This window comes from Cinclus cinclus, chromosome Z (assembly GCF_963662255.1).
Source record: "Cinclus cinclus chromosome Z, bCinCin1.1, whole genome shotgun sequence".
Classification (NCBI taxonomy): Eukaryota; Metazoa; Chordata; class Aves; order Passeriformes; family Cinclidae; genus Cinclus; species Cinclus cinclus.
In genome coordinates, this window is record NC_085084.1 from 41361660 (window position 1) to 41388967 (window position 27308).

Sequence of the window (27308 nt, forward strand, 5' to 3'; positions counted from 1 at the left end):
TAGGTAAAATAGAAAAGTTCAGCTTTTCCAAAGAACTGATCCAGCAGTTATTTAGACACACCTATGAAAAGCAAACAGATTTACACTAGATGTAAGCAAAAAGCCAAGAGTACAATGGAAAATCCTTCTACTTCCCGTTATGGAATGTGATTATTGCTAAAGTAACTTACTGAAATAATGGCTTTGATCTCTAAAGAAAACAAATACTGCAGGCTTATGATGACGCACAACTACCAAATCATCTGGTGGCATGACAGGAATCCTTTTTGCATTTCCTGCATTCTCCCTGCATTTCCTGCAGGGAATGTATTTTTTGAATGGAACATGTATATCACAAAGGTAATTTTTGTATTGAGGCTATGGACCTCAAGCCATACAGCTGCACTTGATGCTGCCTGAGGATCTGCAAGTACCTCACCAAGGGCTTCTTATGGATATGAAACATTCAAATACATGGAAAGACTCATTGTGCTATGTGCACTGAGGTAACCTGGCAAAAAAAGGTTGTCAAAGGACTTTTATATTCTTTAGGAAGCTGTATTTTAAATTAATAAAGTCAGAAGATCTCTGGGATCCAAGAACTACTTTACAAGACTTGGCAGGGGCTGGGCATAGACTCCAGCATTTTAATCTGGCTAAAGTATGCGGCTGCAGATCCAGTAGAGGAAGGTAGTGGAAGTGAACAGAGGGATACAGTCTGCCTTAACAACCACCACAATCATGGGTTTTCCTACAGATCAGAGCCCATAGAAGATCTAGCAGATTATAGTATACACACCAACACAACTCTACCTACAACTAATGGACCTCAAGCCAGCAAGATCTTCTCTAAAACAAGACAAACCAGTCAAAAACTCCCTTTCTGGACTGGAATCATCTTTAGGATATGGCACTATGTATTTCAAATGTGATTCCAGTGATAGACTGGACAACTATGGGGAAAACTCATATGCTTGGACTGCACTGGAGGACAAAAGCTGTCCTGAAAAGGAACACAGTGGAATGCTTTCAAAGACTAGAGCAGGTTGCAGTAAACAAGGTACAGTGCAGACCAGCCAAAAAATATTAATGTAAGTACTGTGCACTGCATGAGAGAGAACAAAATGTGGACAATGCTTGCTAGCATTTCTCCTTACCCAAAAAGTTCACAGTTCAACCTAAGTGATATTTTTAGAAGTTGATGTTCAACTTCTAAAATGTCAATGAATCACATGAAAAGGAAGCTAATAAAGGTGGCATAGAAAGAAATACTTGGTACTGAGGCTCTGTGGTTCCCCTCTTGCCATGTCCTGATACCCACTGCCTTAGCTTCTCCCTCTAGTCCCAAAAGAAAGCAACATCACAGATGGGACCAACCCCAGTCCTTCCGCACTCAGTCCTGCCCCTCAGCTACACTGGTGCCTTCAAATCCTTTGCCCACAGTCTGCTAAAGCTGTACTGAGAGCACTGCTGAACACTGAACCACAATCCAGCCTGGAAAGGGAATTTATATTCATCAAAGATATAAAAACAAATATTATTAATATTAAAATATAAACTTATTCATATAGTCTGCCAGTCTGCTGGATTTCTCCTCCATGGTTTTTGAGATGCAGGCTTTCTGTTGAGTGCCTAACCTGACCAACACACAGGCAGCAACAATTTGATTAAACCATTCTTGTTTTAGATGGGTTTTCTAAGAAAAACAAAAGCTTATGGGGTTATGCTACCTGTTATCTGTTTATTCATCTGTTTGCTTCCTATAGCATCTTTTGAACTGGTTAGCTAATTTCAAACAAATGTCTCATGGAAAATTAATTTAATGGAAATCAGCACTTTATTTATGCTTGCTCCAAGGCAAAGACAGGGAGAAGTATATCTCTTTGGGCAGCAGTCAGCATTGGCCAGAGATTCACTCATCTAGGCCTTTTTTTTCCCTGCCAAAGGTATCCAGCAGGATACAAATGGGAGATGGAAAATACTGACACAAGTGCAAGAGATATGCCCAAAAATGTGAATCCCTAGGAAGAGATACTTTACAAAATGTTGTACGCTTTGTTGCCATTGGCAGAAGTTCCTAGTGATACAAGTGCCCTGCCAGCAGGCAAATAAGGCCATAGTTTGGTGATTCAACACCAACAACACAATTTGTCCCTTTCAAATCCTGCCAGCTCTAACTTCATTCTCTTTGCTAGGAGAGGGAAGAGCTCCTGGTTACCAAAGGGAAGCTCTTCCATGAACACCCAAGTTCCTGCCCCAATATCATAGACAGAGAAACAATAATGAAAAGATCAGCAGAGCTGAATCATGGAATGGCATTTGCTCTTGTTCATCCTTCCCCAAGTCTGCATTGATCCCAGCAAGAAATTATTCATGGCATATAGAGGGCAGAGCTGCATTGCAATGTTTAATCTTGAAGCATCCTTGATTGTTTTGGTAGTCAGTCAAAATTTATAAGTCTCAGAGAAAAAGGACTGGCTTTTGGCAGTAGCCACCTAAGCATTACAGGATCTGAGGGTGATTAGCAGGGATGGCAACATATGGGAAAATTACTTAGCTTTTGGTCAAAGTGTTGACCTAGGTTTCACAAAATGGTATTTTTGCTGCCAAAATGTTAAATAATGCCTCAGAGTAGGGAGCAGAGGTAGGGGACTACGTGCAGACTGAGAGGTATCTTTAGATTGTTTTCCCATTGCCCTTGCATGCTGCAAGGGCCAGGTACGTCTCATGGACTGTTACTCTGTAGTCCATATTTCACAGGTTAAAGATGTTAATCTAGCCCATACCAGCTGTGTGAATGCATGAACACCATTTTAACCATCCCTATTATTTTTGGGCCTGGCTATCCTTCTTTCTCCCATGTAATCTTTTCAAATGTGTCACTATCTTAACAAGTGGAAAACATCTAATTTAAATTTCCCTTCTTGTAATTTCAGCCAGCTGCATTTATCTTATCCACCAGATAGAACAGATTATACCTTTCTCTCCTGAAGCACTCCTGTAATTACATGAACAAGGATCGTATGACCCCCAAGTTACCTCTTCTTTAAATTAAAACAACCCTGGCTTTTGTTCAGCATTCCTTGTAAGTCCTGCTGCCTGTGTAACTTGTTTGTATTGAGACAGGCCTAGCAGCCAGGTAAAGCAAAAATGCAACAGTCTACCTTCTCATTAGACCTGAGCAGTGATTACTGAAACTACCAAGTGTGAAGAAAATGTTCTGGGCTTGCAGACTATAATTTTTTGGGACATGGACCTAGAAATACCTAGATTCAAACTCAGGTTCTGCTGCTGCCAGTCTGTCCAGTCCTGGGTAAACTGAATCCCAGTTTACATCTCCTTTACTTGACAAACAGATCTGGAAATAACAACTTGCTTTGCTGAGCAAAGGATGGCCAAAGTAATTTAAAGCTGGAGATTGTGCAGATGTTGTAAATTCTGATGGAAGAGCTCACTGTTACGACAGTCTTATAGGAGGACAGGTGTCCTCTTTTAGAAGTAATTTTAATTTTTTTTCTAAAATATTCCATATGCTTTTAAAAAAATCAAAGTTCTTCCAGAGGACTACATCAAACTGTTAGGATATCAGTAGCTTCCAAGTAACCATGGGGAAGTTCAGGACTTCAGAATACCAGGAACCCTCTGGGTAAGTATTGATATTTGAAGCCCTCCAATTAAATGATTAAACCAATTTGCCTAATGTTGCCGTGACCCCTGAGTTTCTCAATATCAAGCCATCCAAGCCTGCTGGGAGGATTCTGCCTATAATAGGTGTATTCCTTCCTACAAGTTGATTACAATTAACTGAATCCTTTCCAGTGTAGGCTGTTGCTTTTATTCTTCTTTCACTATAAGAGAGATCTACATGGAATCACTGAAAACACTTACTGATGAGAGTTTTTCTCCAGACTGGAACTTTCCATAAAATCACCTTCCCTTAGCTGTGCTAGCTGAGAGACTATCAAAGCTTCAAACACATTTCCTAACTTAAAACAAGAAGGATTTGATTTGTTTTGGGTTTAATACATTGAATTCTAAGAAACATCTCTCTTCAGAAGCATTCACAGAGAACAGCATTTCAGAGCATTTTCTGAAACAGTGTGGGTGTATTAAAAGACACAAACTTCATTTAACTCTTTATTGAAAGGGTATGTCCCACGTGAGTAGATGTAAGCAAGCAAAAAGAAGCCAGTATTTTTCTGTAAAAGGGGGTGGGCACTGGTGTAAATTAACAATCCCCAGGTGAGTCAAGCCCACTTGCAAACATTCTTCATATTGCATGTCCACTCATTGCATTACAGCCACTCCTGTGCAACAGCAGGAGTGCTGAGGTTTAATCTCACAGCTCCTCTGCTTAATGCCATACTAGGGACTTCTTTAAGAAGCATGGTGGTAGAACTTGTCTATTCTGCTCCCCGTCTCCATCCTCTTAGCCCATTGGGTTATTTAACTGAGCTATACCCAGCTCAGCATGTTTAACCTGTGTTAACCATAGCTCACTCACATGTAGATTAAGCAGATTAAGTTCAGCCTTCAGCTCTGCCCATTGCACAAGCATCCAGATCAGAGGGACAGAGACATGGCTGGCACCATGCTGAATAGATACTGAGGTAGTTGACAAGTACTGCTGCAAATTTGCCCTATGTGATTAGCACCAACCTGCAGCTCATTACTCTAAAGATTAGTAGTGCCTCCTAAATCTTGGCAAGACACATGGTATAGCAGGGAACCTCTCATCTTGCAATACCAAGAAAAGCAAGTTTTTTAAGGCTTGAGGGAAGAGCAACCAAAGCAGAAACAGACTCCTATTATCAGTGCTCATTTCAATGCAACTTCAGGCAAAGGAAGCATTGAAAGAAGTTATTTACAGAGAGTGGAAGGAGTAACTTTTCCAGGCAAGTGGGACAAGACTGTTTTTCTACAAGAAAGAGATGTTTAACTAAGCAATGCATCAATTATTAGGAAAGGTGAGCTTCTGGAGTTATTAAGCCTTGCTAAGGAATCTCACTTACTATTTTTGGCTTTTTATTTTTAAAAAAAATCTTTTAGGAATTTAGCCCAAACTCATGAGCTGAATTAAGACAGAGGAGCTTGCTCACAACAAAAGAGCAACATGGCTTGCTGCCTCTAACCCTAAGGAGGCCAAGTGCAGCCATCGGGGAGATTCTTTCATTAATACAGGCACTGGGGCTTTCGCTGCAGGCTGCATGGGTCAGTGTCTTAAGTAGTATTACTGGTATTAGAGTGGGTCACAGATAAAGAGATAAAGAACAGAATACCTAGAAATGAGATGCTGACTATGTGCCAGCGTTGGTGGATCTCCACCCAGCTTGATGAGTCCCACAGTAAATGAGCAGTGCTGTCCTTAGACTTGGGGCAGTGCAAGGGTCAGACACATCCTCCTCACACACAACTGTTATGCCTGGAAAGGACTATGTCTTTTCTCCACCTATGGGCTGGGCATGGCATGACTGCAAGGTAAGAAGGTGTGTTCTCCAATCAGCTGCCTTACACTGGACTCTCTTCCTTTATAAAAATCTGAGGCAAGGGGTATCTTTGCTTGATTCCTCTGTGACACAAGGCCTCAGAAAGATTATGAGGTTAGAAGGCACAGTATTGTTCCTCGGCTGAAACCACTCAGGATTTTTCCTAGTTAAATGTGGCTAGGTCGCTGTGTAGAAGACAGAAAACAGGACCAAGCAATGGTGGGGTGGCCCTGAAATAATGATCTGTGCTACCTGGATTTACCTGCTTTCATACAAGAGATGTTGTAGCCTGACATAAAACAATATTTAGCTCCCATCTCACACTCACTTCTCTTCAAGAAAACATGGGTTCAGGATGATGTCCAGGTGTACAAAGACAAATTACTTGTTGGTAGAACTGTCCTGTTAAGGTTTAAAGCTTAACATGCTTCAGTAATTTCAGAGCTAGTGGGAGGTAAACAAAGCTTGGGGATAAGGATATACTGCTGATAGTGAGCAAAAACAAAGCAGAATTTATGTGCCACAAGGACTTTTTGGCACAACTCCTAAGATAAGGAAGAAACTAATAAAGCAAACACAGCAACTGTTCTGAGACCAGCTCTAACTGGGTAAAAAGTAATTCTGGTAGAGGGAGATGGGGACCATCAACTCAGCCCATCAACTAAAAAAACCTACTGACTCAGGATAAAAGAAACCTGTATATGTGAACTAATTATTATAACAAGAGAGATAACAATTTAACCAGTAGAAGGTATAATACTAATTCATACAAGAACTGTGTAACTTGTAGACAATGAAGTGTGATTTCTTTGTTTGCTAAAATGTACAGCTGGTGTAAAATTTCGATGATCAGAGAGGCAGTCTTTTGTGGATCACTACCTATCTCATACTTTGCACAAACTAGAACAAAGAAACAGAAATACCTTGTCTCAGTGTGTATGTTGGCACTGCATTTGAGACAAGATGAATACAAGTGCAATTTTGGCTAAATCCTAGAGAAAAATCTCACTTTGTTTCCAGAAAAAAAGCTTGTCATACTCATAAAGTAGAAGCAAATAAGATAAGCCTGTAGAGAGTTTTAACTAAGGAGATGAGATGTGGGTGATTTATCAGTATCATTTAAGGTCTTAATTTTATTAGGGAAAATGTTAATTGAGCTAGTTAGTACCTGTGAAGTAAAAAGTCAACCCAGCTAAGTCTTCTTCGTGTAAGCCTCTGTCTCATGTTGAATCCTTTCAGCGCTCTTGGTAGCAAAGGCCTCCCAGGTCTCAGCTGCATCGTGCTTTAAATAGCTACAGTGTGAGAAGCTACCTTATGTTACCCCATCTGTGAAGATATGCAAGCAGAGAATTTGATTTTTTTTCCCCAATTAACTAAAAATGGATTTACTGAAAGGAATATTTCACTTTCAGCTTTTAAAAATATCATTTGCAAAGCCAAAGTAGATATTCTGAAAGGAACAACTGCAATTAGAGTGGTCAAGTAATAAGCATAAACAATTAACACCATTTTAAAATATTGTAATATTTTTGGCCTGTTACAGGGAAGAGCTTTTAAAATATATACAACTCAGAAGTTTTGAATAACACCATTTGTACAAAAACAAATAGAGGATTTCAGTGTGTATGTTGTCTTTAACATGTCTTTCTTCTGGAATCATTAAATTTTTACAGATTTACCAGGAAATAAAAAGAAAGGAAAAATCCATTAATGAAGTGTGAAAGAAATAGGCCTCCTAAAAAAAAGAACAGAGAACATATATGAATGTTTTCTTTTGAGCTTAATTCGAATGGGCATAGTGGCCTGATACCAGGTTTGTGCTACAGCTACTTGAAAGATGAGCAGAGCATTTTGATACAGTAGAAGTTATCTCCTCCAAGATTTGATATAAGCATTGACACAAAGTGTCATGATGACAAACATCAGATTTAAGTGTTTAAAAAAAACAAAACCCAAGCAGTATGAAGCAGTTCCCTAATTCCCTTCCACATAGCCATAAGCACTTGCTCTGCCCTTTTCCTTCCAACTGTGCAGCTCTGGAAGACAGTCCTTCAGCCAGGCCAAATGATGGGCTCCATACTGGTGTGGTCAGGGAATGTGTCAAACCACATCAATATTTGGATGTGGAGTGGGTAAATCCAGAGGGAATAACACAGACCTGCTTCTCAGAGAGACAAAGTGCTATGCTGTTGTCCTGCTGCCTTCTCCAGCAAAGCAAAAATATGGAACCAATTTTTTCTGTGCTCATGCACTGCCTGGTAGGGCACCTGCATATGACTCTGGTTCAACCATGTCCCCAGGCCCGAGGTGCAAAGAACACTAATGTGACTCTTATACCTGTTAAACACAAAGATGACATTGGTACTTTCAGGCATTCTAATCAGTTCTACACAATAAATATTTATACATAATACAGATTGTTTTAATGAGATGAGGAATGCATAATGGCTAGGAAAAACAGGGAAGAAAATACCAAGTTTGCTAAGTTGTTATCCAGATTTTCATATGGAATGGCAGCAAGAATGGAAACCAGAGGATATTTACATGTTCTGGCCTACTGGGAACATACCAAGAGGCTGCATTACATTCAGGAATGCTGTCTTGTGTGCATAGCAGGAAACCACTTGTTGCTTGCTCACACAGCAGCAGATTGAGAGGGAGGAAGGGAAGCACTCAATATGAGAGATCTGTGAAAACCTAAGAGCAAAAAGCCCATGTCTAACAAACTAAACAAGCTTGTTGCACACCTTTCTCAAGCCTAAACAGCACTATGTAATGAAAACCCTACTGCTACTGAAAGAAAATGCACAGTGCATAATACCCTCCTGTAATTTTGAAAACTGCTTTTCTGAGAAAGGAATTCAAGCTGAAACATTTATGGAGAAAGAGAAGGAAATGCCCTTGTTTTATCATTCAGGCAACAGCAAACTGGAAGCTGTGATTTGCTAGAAGCAAATGGGAACATCCCCCTAGCTAAGGAACAGGTATTGTATAAAAGGTATCTCCTTTTACAAAATTCTGAGTTACTTTGTGTTTAAGCAAACATCACAAATGAAGTTTAGGCTGCTTTTGAAAGCATTGAACCTTTTGGCACCTTTTTTCCATTACCACTATCTCACATGGAGTATAACCCCTACCCAGACCTTGCCCATATTCACAAGACACATACAGATGAGATTTGAAGTATTTCTTGTTCCCTGGGAAAATGAGAATGGATGAAAATGTTTCATCCACTTTTTAATATGCCTCTTGTACTTGGGCAGCTCTGTCAGTCACAGTTACATAAACTGAACATAGCACGTGATTCTTGAATTCAGTACCAAACTATAAATGTCCCATCAAAAACAGGGTAGTATCCAGTATGATTTCTTGCACAAGATCAATACCATCATTCCCAGATGCTCAGTGCCAGCTGTCTGTGAAGCACAGATCCTGTTCACCATTCCATGTATTGGTAGACAGCCTTTTGAGCGGCTGACAGGAGTTGGAGCTACAATCCTCTCTCTTCACCACTGTCTCTGCCAGATCCACATAGAAAGACAGAGATACCCGTGGACTTCCAGAAGAATATGAATGAGAAAATACCAGGAAGTATAGCGAACCCAAATTACTGGCAAATCACAGAGCTGAAAGTACAGTCTTCTCAACAAATTTTACCTTAGTCACTTCCTTGACTGCAATTTTCTCAAATTTAATTGCTATGTAAAATAATTTGCTGGCTTGTTTCAGGGAATCATTTTAGGACTTCACTGGATTCCAGCACAGTTTCGTACATTTCAGCTCTGTGCTGTTTTGAACTGTTATGCTCGGTTATGAAAATCATGATGACTTTTGTATCACCTGACTACACAAAAATAAATATAAAACCAAAGCTTCGTCTTGGCTTCTCAGGTTAGCAAGAACAAAACCTGCTTTCCATCACTACTCACTTCAAATCCTGGCTTACTGATGAGAAAGCAAACACAGAAAATGTTCCACTACAACATTATTATGAAGACCATTACTTCAAGCATACAATAAGATACAGATTTAAAAAGTTTAAATATTTTGGAATTTGCCATCTCATTCTTTGCCTTCAGCTGAAACAGTTTGTTCATAAGTGAAAAAAAAAACTTCCATGTTAAACCAATTTTAAACTGGCAACAACTGCATTAGTAATCACACTTCATGTCATTCTGTGATTATGTGATTCTGCTGCAGAAACTCTGAGACTTATTTCATGCCATATTGCAAAAAATCTATAACAAATGTAACCACTTGTAAAATAGCATATAACATATGCAGTGTAGATGCTTCATTCTTTGCACAATACTCCTTTATTGTTAGAACAACTTTTTCTATGTTATTTTAATTTAGACAGTCTTTCTTCCTGAATTTGTCATTAACAAAATGAAGATTTGTTTGTTGTGAGGAAAAGCATGAAAGCTCCATAGGTATGCATCCATGATTGCTCTTATCACATTTATTCCATGCAGAGTCCCTCAAAATCAATTATTTGGTGTAGAGGAAGGAATGTGCTGCCCCTATTAAGAGGAATCATAAAAGGTGCCTTGTAAATTTAGGTAATCTTCCATAAAAAAGTATGCTTTGCTAGGAGCTGATTTGTCCCCCAAGGTAAAACTCTAGATTCTGCTGAGACCAGAAGAAATTTTATCTTTTTATTCATCTTAGTCAATATCTGACCCTGTGAAGTCTCAGCCATCACAAAATCGCATCCTTTGGTAACTGTGTGGTTGGAAGAAGTGTGCAGGTGGATATCAGTATTACAGAGCTGTAACGGGGTTAAGAGTTCCTAATGCTGTGCCCTGCTGGCAGCTCTGGTTTCACCCAGAAGAGCACCACAGAAGAGAGCCATGCGACTTTCTTGTGGGGGAGAACTGCTGATGCACCTGCACAATTTGAAATCTGATTCTGCAAAGGGGGGATCAGTGTGATCAGCTTGATCAGTTTGAAGCTGGATCCTGGGGAGTGGGTGATTTTTCTGAGTGATTTGCCCCAGGGCAGCCTGTGAGGAACAAGGTCTCAGGTCTCCTCAAGCAGTCAGGATACTTTTTATTGTATTCAGGTGCATGGACAGAGGCACAGATACCACATTTCAGGCACCGATGCCAGGCAATTTAAACAAGCAATTCTCAGCTGTTGTCCCTAGTTACAGCTAAGGTAGTGTTAATTTCTTCTCAGGCGCTATTACACGGCTGGGTTTAGGATCTGGAATAAGAACGCAATTGGTAACACACTGATGGTTTGGCATTTTGCCAAGTAGTGTTTATCCTAAGTCAAGCACCTTCCCTTCCCTCCCCACTTTGTCTCACGCTCTGCCAGGGTGGCGGTACGCAGATGGAAATGGGAGGGATCATGGTCTGGACAGGTGACCCGAGCTGACCAAAGGGACCTCCCACACACAGAACGTCATGCCCGGGATTTGAACTGGGGGAGTTACCTGAAAGGGCGGATGATCTGGTTTCAGGAAGGGGGGGAGGTCTGGCCAAGTCAGTGGATGGTGAGGAACTGCATTGTTGCGCTTGTTACTGCTGTTGCTTCAGCTTCAATTATTTAACTCTTCTCATGTCAACATACAATTCGATTACTTCGATTCTCCTCCGCATTACACCCATGTGAGGGTACAAGAAAGGGAGGGGCGGGAGGGAAGTTGAGCGGCGATCTGCTCCATCTCCATCTGAGCCTGAAACCACAACACCTAGGCCTCCCACATGCCGGCCCGTCCTGCAGAGACGGAGTCGGCCCCAGGGGCGGGCCGGCCGCCCGCGGGAGGGAGGGTCGGTGGGCAGGTCGGTCCCCGTCTCGCCCCCGTGCCTCCCCCGTTCCGCCCCGCTCCGCCTCCGCCCCGCCCCATCGGGGGCCAGCGGCGGCGGGGCGGTGGCTGTGGCTGTGGCTGTGTCCGTGGCCGTGGCCGTGCCGTGCCGTGCCGTGCCGTGCCGTGCCGTGCCGTGCCGTGCCGTGCCGTGCCGTGCCGTGCCGTGCCCGCCATGCTGCCGCTGGCCCTGCTCCGCCGACCGCTCGCCGCCGCCGCCCGCCTGGCCCTGCCGCGCTGCGGCCCGCAGGTAGCGGCGGGGGCGCGGGGCGGGTGGGGGCGATACCCTCCGGACGGGGCCTGTCGCTGTCGCGACACCGACTGTCACGAGCCTGCGTGTGGGGATCGGCGCGCCGAGGTCGGAGAGTCGTGTGGGGTCCTTTGGGATCCGTCCCCGGGTCACGAGATCGATTCGGTTGGAAAACACTGCTGAGATCAGCGAGTCCAACCCACGCTCGAACACCACCGCCCTATGAAGCAGACCGTGGCACCAAGTGTCACGTCCAGCCTTTCGTTAAACACCTGGAGGGACAACGACTCCACCACGGCCCTGGGCAGGCCGTTCCAATGTTCCATCACCCTTTCTGTCAAGAATTTCTTGCTGATGTCTAATCTGAACCTTTCCCGCTGCAGCTTGAGACTATAAGCTCTTACCCTGTCACTGTCCTCGGTCTGCAAGACCAGGCCGACCCCCACCTGGCTGTACCCTTCTTTCAGGCAGTTGTAGAGAGTGATAAGGTCACCACTGAGTCTCTTTCCTCCAGGCTAAACACCCCTAGTTTCCTCAGCTCCTCCTAGTAAGACTTGTGCTCCGGACCCTTCACCAGCTCCGTTGCCCTTATCTGGGGCAGAAGCGGACCTGCAGTGTCCCGGTGTCTGCTTAAGCAGTAGAAGGCTTTAGGGTCTCTTATTTTCCCACAGTAATCCAGTGTGGCATGGGTTGCTACCTGAGGCTCCCCGCTCAGTCAGGATCCTGCAGGGGTTTGTAACAGCCCCAAGGAAGCTGTTACGGCAGCCAGTACTGCCATAACTGCCCCATGGCAGCCAGTACTGCATGTGTCATGCTGCAAAGGGCCATTGAGGAATGAAGCCTTTGGTTTTCACCTTCTGTATTCAAGGACTGGAAGTGCAGCCAGTTAGGGGTCAGGCTCTTCTCCCAGATAACCAGTGACAGAATTAGATGAAGTAGCCTTAAGTTGTCTAAACCAGGAGAGGTTTAAATTGGATATCAGGAAAAAAATTATTCACTGAAAGGGTTGTAAAGCACTGAAACAGGCTGCCCAGGGGAGTGGTAGAGTCACCATCCCTGGAAGTGTTTGAAAAATTGATAGATATGTCACTTGAGGATATGGTTCACTGGTGGACATGGCACATCTGGTTTCACAGTGGATAGGAGGAGGATCTTAAAGTAATTTCTAAACATAAACAATTCTGTTCTGTGGCTTGAGTTGCATGGTGCTCATGCCTACAGATTCTTGTGAAATAAGACATGTCCAAAATCAATCCTGTAGCTGCCTCTGTGTAAATATGGGCTAAGACCAAAGGTGTGTTTTGGCCTTAGTTTTTCATGTTTTATTTAAGAGGTGAGTAGCATATGCCACGTTATTTAGGCAGTTGCTAAAGTACACTTAGTCTGGGACTCCCAAAGTGTTTCATCTAATATGAACAGAAAAACTGTTCTTGATCAGCCCTTGGAAAGCAGCCAGTAAAGGGCTAGGATGTGGACTTAAGCAATCTTGTGTTGGAATGAATCACTCTTGCCCAAGTGTTGGTATCTTTTTCTTTGATATGCCAATAATATGTAATTTGCTAATACTGGCATTAGATTATAAGCAGAAAACATGATGCAGTAACATGAGTTGGTTGGGTAAGTGCAACACAGGCAGATGTTGGTGTTGCTTCCTCTTTGGTGGCATCTCAGCAGCCTTGCTTTTGAGTAATGTATTTAGTCAAATCCATCTTGCTGCTGACTTCCTGAGGAAGAGGTTGAGAAAAGTAAAATTCTTCTTTGTTATGAGCTAAGAATTGAACAGTTGAGTGCATCAAATGCAACACACATCACAGTCTGTTGCATTGCCAGAAGGACTGGCAGCAAATAATGCACATTGGGACTACTTCCAGAGTGTCAAAAGGTACTTTCTTTGTAGTAGACATCATGAGATAAGTACCCCTCTCCCAACCTGCAGCAACAGCTCCTTCTGTAGTATTGCATTAATTAAAAAAAATGCAGCTTTCTGTCTTGAAAATTATTTTTACTACTTTTCTTACTATTTATTTTCAGGTCTGCCTTGCTACAGGGCCCAGACAAAATAATGGCATTTTCTACGAAATTCGCACCTATGATATTAAGCCAGCGAAGATGAAGGAGTTTTTGGAAATGGTCAACAAGTACTTTCACTTTCGCACAGCTCACTCGGAGCTGGTGGGATTTTGGTATTCGGAGCTGGGAGCAATGAACAAGGTGTTTCACATTTGGAAGTACGGTACGGTCAGCATCCCTTTGCTCTGCTCTGCTCTCTGTGTGTCCCCTGCCTCCTAGGCAAGAAGGTGAGGGGAATGCTTACCTGGCTTTTATTTATTGCTCTTATTCTAAGGATATGCCCCCAAAACGTTGCTCCTGTGTGTGACAAGAACACTTCAGAGCTTGTCAGGACAACTTTGACATGGGAAGAGAAAGTTAACAAATGACAGCATTCTCTGTTCAAAACAGGGATGATAGAGGAACTGTGTCAGAGTGTTTCATTCATATTTTTAATTTAGGGTCAGTTCCACAAATGTCTTGAAACTTTGAAAGCTAATGGAAAAAAGGAAATATGCATACATGTGCAATCTGTGTGTGTTTATATGCATGTATATGAATTGTTCTTGTATTTTAGCTCAGAGTACCAGTCACTCCCATAAAAACATGAGCATGCAGTTTGTATGCTTAAAATCCTTTTAGGAGTTGGCCTTTATTGAGGTAGGAAGCCACTCCACCAGGTCTGACTTCTCAAGCATGCAGAGTGTTTTTATTGCACCTCTAACCTTGCTAGCAGTACAACTTTTGCAGTATGATAAACTTTTTATATTGTTAGAGTTGGTGCTGACATGGAAGGTGCAGGTGAACCAAAAAAAGCCACTATTATGCTAAAAGCTAGGTGTGTTGGTTGTGTTTTTTTGTGGAGCCCAAGGGAAGTGATACTTCGGTTACAGACAGGTGGGGAGGCACAGTGGTATAATTCCCTTTGAACACCTGCTGTGGTCCAGGTACATCTGCATGTTGAGACAGTGTGCTCATTGAAGTCCAGTGTGATCACAGCACCTGTTTAGATTAAAGGGTCACCCCTTCTGTTTTGGAGGGATGAATCATGGAATCATAGACTCTGAGAATTTTTCGGTTCCTCTCCACCATGTTACTCAGGGCCACATCCAACCTGGCCTCTGACACTTCCAAGGATTGGGCCTGTGCCTCAACATTCTCAGAGTAAAGAATTTCTTCATTAAATCTAATCTAAATCTTGCTCCATCCCAGAAGGTATTTAAGGCCAGGCTGGATGGAGCTGTGAGCAACCTGGTCTAGTGGCAGGTGTCCCTGCACATGGCCAGGGGATTGAAACTCAGTGATGTTTAGAGGTCCCTTCCAATCCAAACCATCCTGTGGTTATAAATCTACCCTCTGTCATTTTAAAGCCATTCCCTCTTGTCCTATCATTATATGTCCTTGTAAAAAGTGCCTCTCCAGCTCTCTTATAGTCTCTCTTTAGGTGTTGGAAGGCTGCTGTAAGGTCTCCCTGGAGCTTCCTCTGCCTCAGGCTGAATAGCCTAAACTTTTTCTTCACAGGGGAGGTGTTAGAGCACTTGGATGATCTTCATCACCTCCTCTGATGTCAGTCATTCTTCCTTCCTCCACCAAAGCTGTAACCCCATCACAGAAGGCCACCAAATTAGTCAAGCACAATTTGCCCTCAGGAAAGCCATGTTGGCTGTTGCCAGTCACCTCATGGTCTTCTATGAGCCTTGACATAATTTCCATAAGGATCTGCACCTTGAACTTGCCAGGCAGAGAGATGAGACTGACCAAGCTGTAGTTCTGCAGTTCTTCCTTATGTTCCTTTTTGAAAATAGGATGCCATAACTTCTCAAATACAACAGATTGCGTCTTAGCCACTTCCTCTGAGTTTCCTCAGGACCCATGAACATATCTCATTGAGTCCCATCAGTTTGTGCATCTTTATGTCCCTTAGATGTTCTCAGACCTGAACTTTTCCTACAGCAGGTGGTTCTTCATTCTCACAGTCCCTGCCTTTGCCTCCTGTGATTTGAGTGGTCTGGCTGGAGCACTTGCCAGGGCAGACCAAAGCAAAAAAGGGCATTGAGTACCTCAACATTTTTAATGACCTGGGCAGCCATGTCTTTCTTTTCCTTCAAGAGAGGGCCATTCATTTGTCAATATTTTGAGTGCACTTGCATTTATAAATTGTCCTGTTTCTCAGAACATTTTAGTCTTTGCTATTGTTATGATCTCTAAATAACTAACTAACTAAACAAACAAACAAACAAACAAATAAATAAAATCTATGGGAAACCTTTGGAAAGCAAAACTAAGGGAAAACCTTTTTGTTTCCTAACAGTGTTTTACATGTCTAATTGTGGTGGTTCGTCCCCCCACCCTGAGACGGCACTATGGTCTGAGAAATGAACAAACTTTACAACATCCTTCCTCCTTGATTCATCAGACCCTTGCTTACATAATTGCTATATTTACCTCTTAGTCCCAAGATACTGTTATTTCTCCAGGTTCTTCCCATTCTCAGATGCTGGATTTTTCTTTTGTAATACTGGGAGCTGTCTGCATAAATATAGTGCTTAAGATGCATGCAGCCTAAGCAGTTGAAATACACACTCTTAATTAAGTGGATTTGTTTTCCATTAAGGAAAAAAAAAAAGAAGAAAATGTTTAGCTTTTGGGCATTTAAGATCTTTATATATAACTGAACACACAAACATGAATTCCACACTTTTAATGTCACTTTATGTAAGTCAAACCATATTAATTATTTGTTTTTCTTGGTAGGCTGTTGTTTCTCCTGATTTCTGTTTCTACTTCATTTCCGTATCCACTGTGTTTTCTCCAAATCTTATATTTGGTAATTGTTGCCCCATCCAGTAGTCCCTACAGCTGCCATATGTAAGTCTATTTTAACAGTAAAATTGCTTAACTTACTTTAACTCTTCTGTAAACTCTCGGAAAATTTCGTTTGGCTTTAATCCATTTTAATCTCGGAGCTAAAGCAGATTTTAAAGGTAGTTTTGCACAATTTAAAGGGAACTTACCACATCTGCTTTGAGCTCATATGATGTCTAAAAATACCAGTTTCAAAATTAGATAAGTGTAGTTTGTCTTCTTGTAATTATACGTTTTGATTGAATATGATGTCATATCATATGCATTTTTCATGGATTTTTTTTCTTTTTTTTTCTTTTTTTCCTTTCTTACAGATAATTTTGCCCACAGAGCAGCAGTCCGGCATGCACTAGCAAACGACAGAGACTGGCAGGGAAAATTCATCTCTACAGCTCTCCCCTTGGTAGAGAAGCAGCACAATGAGGTTGCTTATCTGGTGCCCTGGTGTCAACTTGGAAAGCCTCCAAAGGAAGGGGGTGAGCTTATCTTTTCTTTTTCTGATTAAAGTTACCAACACTAAAAAAAATGGCTTAAAATTTAAACCAGGTATTGCGCAGTTTCATGACCCTTTATGTAACAAATGCGTGTACATGCACCCATGTGGAAAAGTAATACAACACAGATGAGGGACAGAGTTTTTCACTAACATACATCAGTAATTGACTAGGGTGCTGATCAGGTTGCTGATTAAGGTTGTTAATGATCAGGATTGTGACTTGCTAAATGAACATGCAGAATGGCAATGCCACAGTAGTCATCAGAGCAGTCATCCCAGACTTTCTTTGTCCATCAGTGAGAGGGCATTTCATGGATAATCATTGTTCTCTTTCACAGAGATTTTCCTCTTACCAATTTGTTTTGATGCTATTGCTTGTTTCACATAAAGTTTAAAATATTACCTACTTTTTTAAAGATACATGAAAGTCAAACATAAGGATCTGCTCCTTGATCTTGCCAGGCAGAGAGGTGAGACTGACCTAGCTGTAATTCTCCAGTTCTTCCTTATGTGTCTTTCTGTAACAATCATAGGTTAGGTGTAGAAGTCATGTCCCTATGTATTTTAATTCTCTCTGTAGCAAATTTGATGTAATTTTAACTGTTCCCCAATTTATGAATGTTGGCAGGCTTTCTTGCATGAAGAGACAGGGAACAGACCTTGCTTCAACCCTCAGCAGGTGTAAAGATACAGTAATCTTTGTTCTTTATTTCCCCAGGATTCAGAATGTTATGTTGCTACTGTTGAATCTGAAAGCAGTCTAGTTTTCTCTAAAATCTGGAGAGATGACAAACTTCAAACACTGTTGTAGTTTATCTCCAGCCCAGTGCTGGAGAGTGACACCAGACACTGCCAAGTAGTGTCTGGCTTTCTATTACTGTGTCAACAATTGTGATCTGAAGTAACTACGTGAGCAGAAAGATGACAAGTAACTTCTAGTGGGACTGGAGTTTTTTTGGCAAATTATGTAATTTCTTTACAAATAAGGGAGATTGCTTGGCATAGCAGAGGTGCTAAACTAGTCCTGCTGTGTTGATTATGCTGTCAGATATTACTGTGACCAACTGCCAGGAGTCAAAGCCGTTTGTAATGTCATAAACCACTTCAATGCCAGAAAGTATCACCAGTCCTAGAAAAGACACCTAGCATTGCTCAAGCAGCCACTCAAATCCCTCAAACAAACATGAGCATTTGTGATACCTGCAGAGTAGTCTATATGTCCTGAAGTTTCCATGCAACATTGAAAATTGCAAAGTTGGTCTTTGTGTGAAACCTGATGTTCTTCAGGGCGCTAGTTCTTAGATTTAGACTTGAACTAACTGCAGTTAGTGAGCCTGTGCTCTTGTTAGCTTCTGGAAGCTGTGAGTTCTTGTTCATGTTGGAAGAAAGGGACAGTTTCCTGATGTCCCCAAATGGCAGGGAAATGTACTGATTTCACAGCAAATACACTGTGACCATGAGACACAGTTCAAGATCTGGTATATCAATCTGTATTTCCTTACTTGTGGTAGTGTTTGCCTTTTCTTCTAGGTGTGTATGAATGGGTTACTTTCCAGATGAAGCCTGGTGGGCCAGCATTGTGGGGTGAAGCATTTCGAGCTGCAATCAATGCTCACATCAACACAGGATATACCAGGCTGATTGGTGTTTTCCATACAGAATATGGATTACTTAACACAGGTACTCATCAATTTCAGGTACTTTGTCATGGGAATGGGCAGAGGCAGAGAGACAAGTCCCCATCCTGGATCAGAATTGGCCAGCTTGGTGGAAATGTTGGCGTGGACCATCAAAGTACTGTAAACAGTTCTTGAATCCAGCTTTGTGTATTGGGTTATAGGCTTAAGCCAGTTGCCACAATCTTAAAAGACTCTCAGATCTGATGTTAAAGTCAAACCATGCAATGCTCAGTAAAAGTTCATCCCACCACTGGCATGCCTAGAGAATTGTTTCTGATAACTACAAAGCATGTAACAGATGAAGGCAGATTGCTAGGACTTAGAGTAGGTACTGTATTGCAGCATAGCAGTTCACAACTGACCATATTTGTACTTTCTTAGTCCATGTGTTATGGTGGAATGAGAGCCCAGATCACCGGGCAGCAGGAAGACACAGTGCCCATGAAGATGCCAGAGTGGTAGCAGCTGGTAAGACATGATAGAGAGCTTACTTGTGTTACCTGCATGCATGCTGAGAAAAATATTGCTTTTCACTGGAATACTGTCTTAATAAAACATGCATTTAATTTTAGTGCGTGACAGTGTGAGATTCTTGGAGTCCCAGCAAAATGTGCTTCTCATTCCTCTGCAATGCTCACCCCTGAAGTGACCTTCTAAAGGATGTAACTGATGGCAGAAGAGACAAGATGGAAGTGCTGCCAGCAAGTGACATGGATTCCCATACCCTCATGAGCTGAGCTGTTTTTCTGTTGACAAAAAAATGGATGCAAAATGCTGATCCACTAGCAATGTAAATCAGCACTCTTGATCCCAGTTGTTAAACAAGAAATTTTGGGTGATGTTCCTACATCTCCAGGACAAAGAACTTGAGCCATATCATGACACAAAACCATGCCTCACTAATCTTCTATTTTATCCTTAAGTTCTTCATAATTTTTGCATAGCTAGATCACTTATCAAACTGAGGAGGTGAAATGTTCTTGTTCAGCATTCCAGACAGGGATGGTATCATTTTTATAACATAGTTTGATGCCTCTTATAATTATCACATCTAAGTTATTCCACACAGTTTAAGATGATGCCTAGAGATGCTGCCTGAAACAGAGGCTAGACAGTGTTAAAGGAATAAAGTAGGCATTTAATAAAAGGTCATCAAAGGATACACTTCAGGTAGTGCAAGAGCCCAGCTGTGGCTCCACCCAAGATGGATCCAAGATGGACAACCCGTCACGAGTTTTCACACTTTTATAAGTTTTGGTTCATTTACATATCAGGGTTAATTGTCCAATTACAGCTTCAGGTTATGAAGTCCCATCCTCCCTGTTTGCCCTCCTCAGTCCTCTGTTTACACTTTTTGCACCTGAAGCTGCAATGGGGTCCTTGGTTCTCAGTTGTCTTAACTAAACTTGCTAACACTTTATATGAAGTTCAGAGTCACACATCAATGCAGTTCAGAATATGGTAAGGCATCAAAGAAGGAAACTCCTACATATACCTTACCCACTTACATTTTAATCAGACTTCTCACTGGAATGTTTATACTATTTCTGAACAATGTACAACATCAGTGTTGCTGGAATTGCACTTAAGCGCAACAGTGGGGCTGATTGGGTAATGTATCCTAATGAGCTCTGTCATGAGACTTTTTACTTAATAACTTGTTATGGCTCATTTCAGTCTTTTCATTTTTTGGTCGTTAAACACTGCCTCAAAACTGTGAGTTACCCCTACAAACTTTGCCTTAGTTATTTTAATATTTGTTTAGGGTGCTAAAGCTGATCAGTCCTTCTTATTCAATTGTGCCATCAGACTCAGCTGATTTAGATGTGCTGGCATTCTTTGAAATACTTTTTGTCAGAATATTAAAAGCTAAATAAATTAGTAGAAAGCATTAATTTTTTGTGTTTATGATTCAGGCTCTTATTCTTTTTAAATTATTAAATTATAAATCCCATTCTCCAAGTACAGTATTAATTTTGCAGGTCTTGTCTTTTGGTCAGCAAAAAACTGCTTTAGAACCAGTAAGCTAAAGTGAATAGCAGGAGGGCAGAGGGCTCATGGGCTGGGAAGTCAAACTTCTATATTGTGTACAGTGGTACAGAGCACCCTCTTCTGCAATTTACAGGTATTGACTATACATTGCAGAGCACTTGGGAGGCTTTTCTACATGTTAATCATGGATCTGCAATGAGCAATTGAGTACTCAAAAAAAAAGTATCGTTGTGCAGTTTGCCTAATGATTATTGCTTCTTGAACATGCATTAAGATCTCACAGAAAGCACTAAAATGTGATCTAGGCCATTATGCTTGTGTCCAAGATGGCTGCATGGGATGTGGCTGCTGTAGTGTTGAGGGTTATTTCTCTCCCTTTTTCCCTCTGTGGAATTTTCCCCATTGTCATGCTAAGATACCTGTTGACTGGGCCCTGGTGACAAGGGGGAGGGGACGGGAGGGAAGAGGGAAACCCCTCGAGATTCAAACAGCCAGAAGAGGAAGCGGAAGGCTGGGCCCCGGCCCATTTCCCCTGCAGAGTTCGGACGAGAAGGACGATCGCCGCCTCCTGCCTCTCTGTCCCATCCCAGCGTCGGGAAACCACTATCGGACCCTGCCCTGCTGTCTTCTCACTGTGAACTACCACCATCCAGCACTCTGCTGAGCACCAGGACCGACACCGTGAGCGGAGAGCTCTCTCTCCATCTCTCTCTCCCACCTGGGACAGCTCTGCCATCACCCCCAGCCCTCCTGCGGCTCTGCGGGACCTGCCTGCTCCCAGCACTGGGAACTGCAGCTCAGGGAAAAGGTGCCTGCAGCCAAAAAACACTGGGACTGAGTTACTGTTCTGTTTGTGGGTAATTTCATAGCTGTTGTTGTTCTTGTTTGTCTTGTTAGATACACTAGTAAAGAACTGTTATTCCTACCCCCATATCTTTGCCTGAGAGCTCCCTTAATTCCAAAATTATAATAATCGGAAGAATCACGATTTTTTTTTCAGTCCAAAGGGAAGCTTCTGCTTTCTTTAGCAAACACCTGTCTTTCAAACCAGGATATGTAGTTATGGAAGTGTAACAAATCCCAGCTGCTGTATCCATGTTTTCATCTACTGCACCCTCCAACAAAGCCGTGTTTAGCATTCTTAGGGTGGAACAAACAGCACTTCAGCGACCACTGTCTTACATTTTACAAATCAACTTTATAACGGACAAAGAGCTGATGAACCAGTATATTGTTCAGAACATTGCCTTAGAACAGTTCTTCCAAAGCAAAATTTTTTACTAACAAAAACATGGGCTGAAAAATAGGGAGAGAGAATGAAAAAGATTTTTCTCATTTGAATGCAAGAATTTTTTCGCTGTGTGGGTTTTTTTGTTTTTTGGGGTTGTGTGGTTGAGTGGGGTTTTTTTTGTTTGGGTTTTTTTTTTGTTGTTGTTTTTTTTGTTGTTGTTTTTTGGGTTTTTTTTTTTTTTGTTTTTTTTGTGGTGGTGGTGTTGTTGTATTTTTTTAAAATTAGAACTCTTTTCCTCAACACCAGCATTGAATATAAAGAGCATTCAGGATGTTAGAAATGTGGTTTATCCTGAGGTGCTAGCTGGACACTAGATCAAAAGAGAAAACCCAGGAAATTAAGAGGGCTGGGCAGTCATCAAAGTTCACATGAAGTTCAACACAGGAAACTGCCAGATTCTGCATCTGAGGTGCAGCAACCCTGGGTGTAGACAGGCTGGGGAGCAAGATGTTGGAAAGAAGCAGGAATGGGCTCTGGAGGGTCCTGGTTGATGGCAAATTGATCGTGAGCCAGCAGTGCCCTGGCAACCAGGAGGGCCAGCCCTGTGCTGGGATGCATCAGCACAGGCACAGCATCACCAGCCAGACATGGGAGGGGATTGTCCTGCTTTGCTCTGAGCTGGGGCAGCTTCACCTTGAGTGCTGGCAGCAGGGTTGGGTGCCACTGATGCCTTTTGGGACTACCTAAAAACAGACACCAGACAAAATTAAGGGGAATATACAGCAGTTATATTAATTGAAGAGCCTTGAGCCAGACAGAGCCCCCTGCCAGGGGCTACACCTAAAATGGACAACAGGTCACAGACTTTCAAATTTTTATAAGTTCTGTCCATTTGCAGATTGGGGGTTAGTCTTCCAATTGCAGTTCCAGGTAAAGCAGTCATTTACCCTAAGTTTGCTCCCCCCAGCTCTTCTGTTTACTTTTCTTAGGGCCCAAGACAGTAAGGTGTCCTTGATTCCCAGGTCTGGAGAGGAATTGTTTTGTCTGACCAAAACGGGAAAATAGATGATAACACTCCATATGAAGTTTAGAGTTATACACTAAGGAATTGCAGCATTACAAATATATGAAAAATATAAAAGCTAAAATCCTAAGGCATCATTACAATGTAAAAAAGATATTAAGGCATTAGAGAGGGTCAACAAAGATGGTGAAGAACCCTGAGAGGAAGCCAAATGAGGAGCGTCTGAGATCCCTTGGTTTGTTCAGCCTGGAGGAGACTGAGGAAAGACCTCATGACAATTTCAAATTTCCTTGTGAGGGGAAGAGAAGGGGCAGACACTGATCATGTCCTTCTGGAACCCAGTGACATGACTTTCAGGAAATAGCCTGAAGTTGTGTCAGGGGAGGCTCAGGTTGGGTATAAGAAAAAATTTCTTCACTTGGAGTGTGGCTGGAAATTATAACAGACTCTCCATAGAAGTGATCACAGCATCAAGCCTGACAGAGTTCAAGAAGCGTTTGGAAAATGCTCTCAGGCACATGGTGTGATTCTTGGGGATGATATTATGCAGGCCAGGATTGGGACCTGATGATCCTTTAGTGTCCCTTTGAACTCAGCATATTCTGTGATTCTGTGAAATTTTAATTGGCTTCTTATCTCAGGATGAATTTTCCTGATGAGTGTAACTTCAGGAATTGGTTGGATACTGGAACTTGGTACATGGTGATACTATAGGCAGTAGCAGACAACATTTTAGTATCAGTAATACCCTCAAGCAATCACACCACTATTGTGATTTCGGGTGTTTTTAGCAAGGAGGAGCAATCAGCAACTTGCATCTCTGTAATAAAAATTCAGAGGCAGGTACTTGAGTTGGGATTTAAACATCCAGAGAAGTTTGTTATGCTTTGCAGTTGGATTTGACAGTTAACCAATCATTTGCTAGAGACCCTTTTACTTATTAACTTTAGAAGTTTAATGTAGCACTTACCTTTATATCTTGCATCTCCTCGTTTACCTGAAAATCGTATATCTACTCTGTACTAGTTTTCAGAGCTACTGAAATCTCATGCATCAAAGTTAATAACTAAATAAAACCAGGCAAAACAAAAGCTTCTAGCAGTACTCCTTGAAGTAACAAATGCAAAAACTACACTTGTGAAGACCAATGGTGCTACAACAGCTTTATTTTTTACTTAATACAAGGCAATTAGAGTGCCTTTTAATACTTCACATAACAGATATTAGCAAATACAAATATATATACTTTTTTGTTGTTTTTAATGAAAATGTCCATTTAAGGATTTAACTTAGAAATTTCAGTTGTGAAATCTCTCTAGATTTTTGCAAAGTTAACAGATATTCCAGTGCAAAAATAGATCCCATTACAGATAGCATAAAGTGCTTGGAACGAAGGACCAACTATAATTCAGGAGGGAAAGACAAGCACAATAATGGTTGTTTAACCATGGGGAAAATACAACTCCTTACTGAAATACAAATGTACTACAAAGAGGGATGCAACATATCAATAGTACTGAAGTTTAAAATAAGTTAACACCTCAGTGTAGTTTCATTATCAAGAGTGGTTCATATAATGCGTATGACTCTAGAGTGATTTTTCCCCAACACATACTTGAATGAGTAAAAATTAGTGGCTGTCTGAATGTATTCCATGACTGATCTCCATGCCAGTGTTGCATTATGCTGTCCAGTACAAACAATGCAGATCAGAGCTGTGAAGCAGTTTGGTTAATATCCACATTTACTGCAACATTTTGTCACAGATAGAAGACCATGTAAGCATGACAGTCATGGGGCAATAGAAATCAAGAATTTTTTTGGTGGGCTAAGGAAAGTGTATTACCATGTAACTGTTGTTTCCTGATACATGAATAATTTAAAGGAGCAGTTACCAAGAGCACACCACAGCCCTTTCAGGACCAAATCTGAATCCTCCTAGAACTCGTTCTAGCTCTGCCTGCACTAGTTTGGCACATGCAAAACGTTAGCCCTTCACTTCAGAGATGTAATGCTGATTTGTAATAGTGACTTTTAGCAGTGGCAAGCCTTCAGTACATGCTACTTGTTTCAATGATACCGCAACATACTTGCAGCCTGTTCTGGAGTAGTCATGGCTGTAGCTCTGCTGTTTCTGCACCTGGAAGTCTGGTGTATTCATCACCCTATAACTCATCCCCATAGAGTGACGATGACATAAAGGTAATAACAAAGCATGTTTTAAGTGAGGTATACCAATCCCCTTTACACTCCATTTCTCAATCCCCTTAGCAATGAATTATAGATTAAAAAAAAAAAAAAGTATGAAAAAGGCACTTCAGCAGAGCCTGTACTAAGCTCTTACTTTACCTCAAGGCAGAACACAGAGTGACAAGGAACTTGTTTTAACTATGTTTCAAGAAAGTTGAGTTGGTCAGTGTTACCAAGTATACTTGGAAATATGTAATCAATCTTCTTCAGGCTCATGCCAGCCTTTTCATTATTTGCTGGGCTGCTATGGTTATTCACAGAAGGAAATGGTCCATGATTGATTCATGGAGTAGCATCAAAACCAGTGCAGAACCTCTGTGGGTACTTAAGGCAGAGGCATATGGGAACAGCTCAGGAACTGCACTTGTGTTCAAACCACATTACTGAACCAATTTTCATATGTAAAAGCAACACAGAAGGGCCCTAAAAGCATACTCTCTCAAGACCATTGTACAATGTGAACAAGAATTGGTTGTTCTTACTATATAATTTCCCCTCTAATATTAGTCTGGCTTTGTAAAACTTGAAAAATTCACTGATACACTGTAGCACTATTATCTTGAATTCTCTTGTTTTTCAGGGGGATTTTTAATGAAACAGTTGTTTGTCACATGTATCATAAGGGTGTATTCTCCAGTTAGGGATCACCTAGTGACTGAAACTACACTGCACAACAGAAGCAGAAACTTACACATTAACATTATACCGGTTTCCAAACAGGAAAATTTCAGTTGAACAACTTGCAGTTGTTTGCAGATAGCAGGTGATTGCTAGAATCTGGAACACAGTCAGATAATGAATGCAGCTATCCACCATATGGATAGAAAGAGAGCATAGCATTACAGGCATAATGTAAAGAAATACCATGGCTACAAAGATCAGCTGAAAGCATTTTCAATCCCTAATTATGCTACCTACCTATTTAAAGTCATAAATAATACTGTTAAAAAAAAAATCTACATCTTGTTTCTAGTTTTATCTGGCAAAGCCAGAAACTGCAACATGCTTGTGCTAAGCAGTAATTCCAGATGATGGGTACCTTTCTGGTGCAAAGCAGGGGTTGAAGAGCAGATATTACAAATCTGAGTGACAGCTCATGATTCAGAATTTGCTCTTGGCATTAGCAGCTTGTACAACTACTGTTTGCTGCTGTGGTCCAAACCCTATGTCTGCTTCTCACCCACTTCTTCCTACTAGATGTTCATGGAGCTGTGACAGTACCTCAGAGGAGCAGGAAAGTACTTATCTGCATGAACACCTAGTCAGAGTATGTTGTTGATTGTGATGCTGGTGGGACAATCATGCATTTGGAGGGTTCACAGTTCTGTGTATCATCACTTGCTGATGAAGCTGTGTGGTTGTGATGGCCTGTCTCTTGCCATCCCACCTGCACAGTACTGCTTTCTGGCCTCAGCTTTGTCACCACTGACCTACACCAGCCTAGAGAAAGCAAGCTGGTCAGGTAGGTTTTCATAACCTAGGGCTACAACACTGGTAGTGACTCTTCTTGCCACTGTTTTGGTGCATTCATTGCCAGCAATGGATATAGCACCAGCACATTCCCACTCCTGACATGAATGTTCAAAAGACTAAAACATGCATGTCCTAAATATCTGTAGATAACCACTGGCCATGATTCCTGAATGAATTATTTTAGCAACCCTAATAAAAACATACTGTACAGAACAAGATACAGTATGGTTGAAAGCCCACAGCATCTCATGGGTGCTTTACCACAGCTTCAGAGTTATACTGTAATGAGCTAAGTTCAAGTCTTTCACTGGAGAACAGTACAAGACGACTCCATGAGGCACTGCCCCTGTAAAGGAATTGTTTTCATTGCATTGAATTGCATTGCATTGAATGGTTATCAGAGTGTCCAGTTGCTTTTCCTCTAGCTTCTTTGGGAGCATACTATCCCAGGAAAAGGAAGTTTGCATTCTGCTCGTCATTTCTTTGATGAAATTGGCTCACACACAACTTTCTTTTACCTTCTCATCTTGCAGGAAGGAGTTAAGGATTGCAATGTCTACCACAGTCTGGTTTTTGTGCAATGACAGGTCCTTAGTATGGTCGTCGTCACTTTGGTCCTTAGCAAAATTCACAAAAACCTACAAGGAAAAAAGGCCATGTCACACACCACCACAGTATTTCATTAATTCATGGCATTTTAAGCACTGAATATCCTGAAATAT

At 41.6% G+C, this 27308-nt stretch overlaps 2 protein-coding genes across 6 annotated transcripts in view; one reads left to right on the plus strand and one right to left on the minus strand.

The window, feature by feature from the left end:
- NIPSNAP3A (nipsnap homolog 3A) overlaps nucleotides 1-19265 on the plus strand; it is a 53308-nt gene extending 34043 nt beyond the window's left edge. The window contains exons 1-6 of one of the 4 annotated variants that reach the window (XM_062512617.1): nucleotides 10902-10958; nucleotides 13559-13760; nucleotides 16756-16917; nucleotides 18468-18617; nucleotides 18998-19084; nucleotides 19189-19265. In XM_062512617.1, coding sequence (XP_062368601.1) covers nucleotides 13637-13760; nucleotides 16756-16917; nucleotides 18468-18617; nucleotides 18998-19084; nucleotides 19189-19265 — 600 coding nt within the window. In that variant the 5' untranslated portion in view covers nucleotides 10902-10958; nucleotides 13559-13636. Of the gene's footprint in view, nucleotides 1-10901; nucleotides 10959-11452; nucleotides 11534-13548; nucleotides 13761-16755; nucleotides 16918-18467; nucleotides 18618-18997; nucleotides 19085-19188 lie in introns of those variants that run through there. The other 3 variants (XM_062512615.1, XM_062512616.1, XM_062512613.1) reach the window with 3 other exon arrangements.
- Nucleotides 19266-24017: 4752 nt separating this feature from the next.
- The window catches only part of ABCA1 (ATP binding cassette subfamily A member 1), a 91291-nt gene continuing 88000 nt past the window's right edge, over nucleotides 24018-27308 (minus strand). For both annotated transcript variants that reach the window (XM_062513644.1, XM_062513645.1), the window contains one exon: nucleotides 24018-27224. In XM_062513644.1, coding sequence (XP_062369628.1) covers nucleotides 27084-27224 — 141 coding nt within the window. In that variant the 3' untranslated portion in view covers nucleotides 24018-27083. The remainder of the gene's footprint in view (nucleotides 27225-27308) is intronic.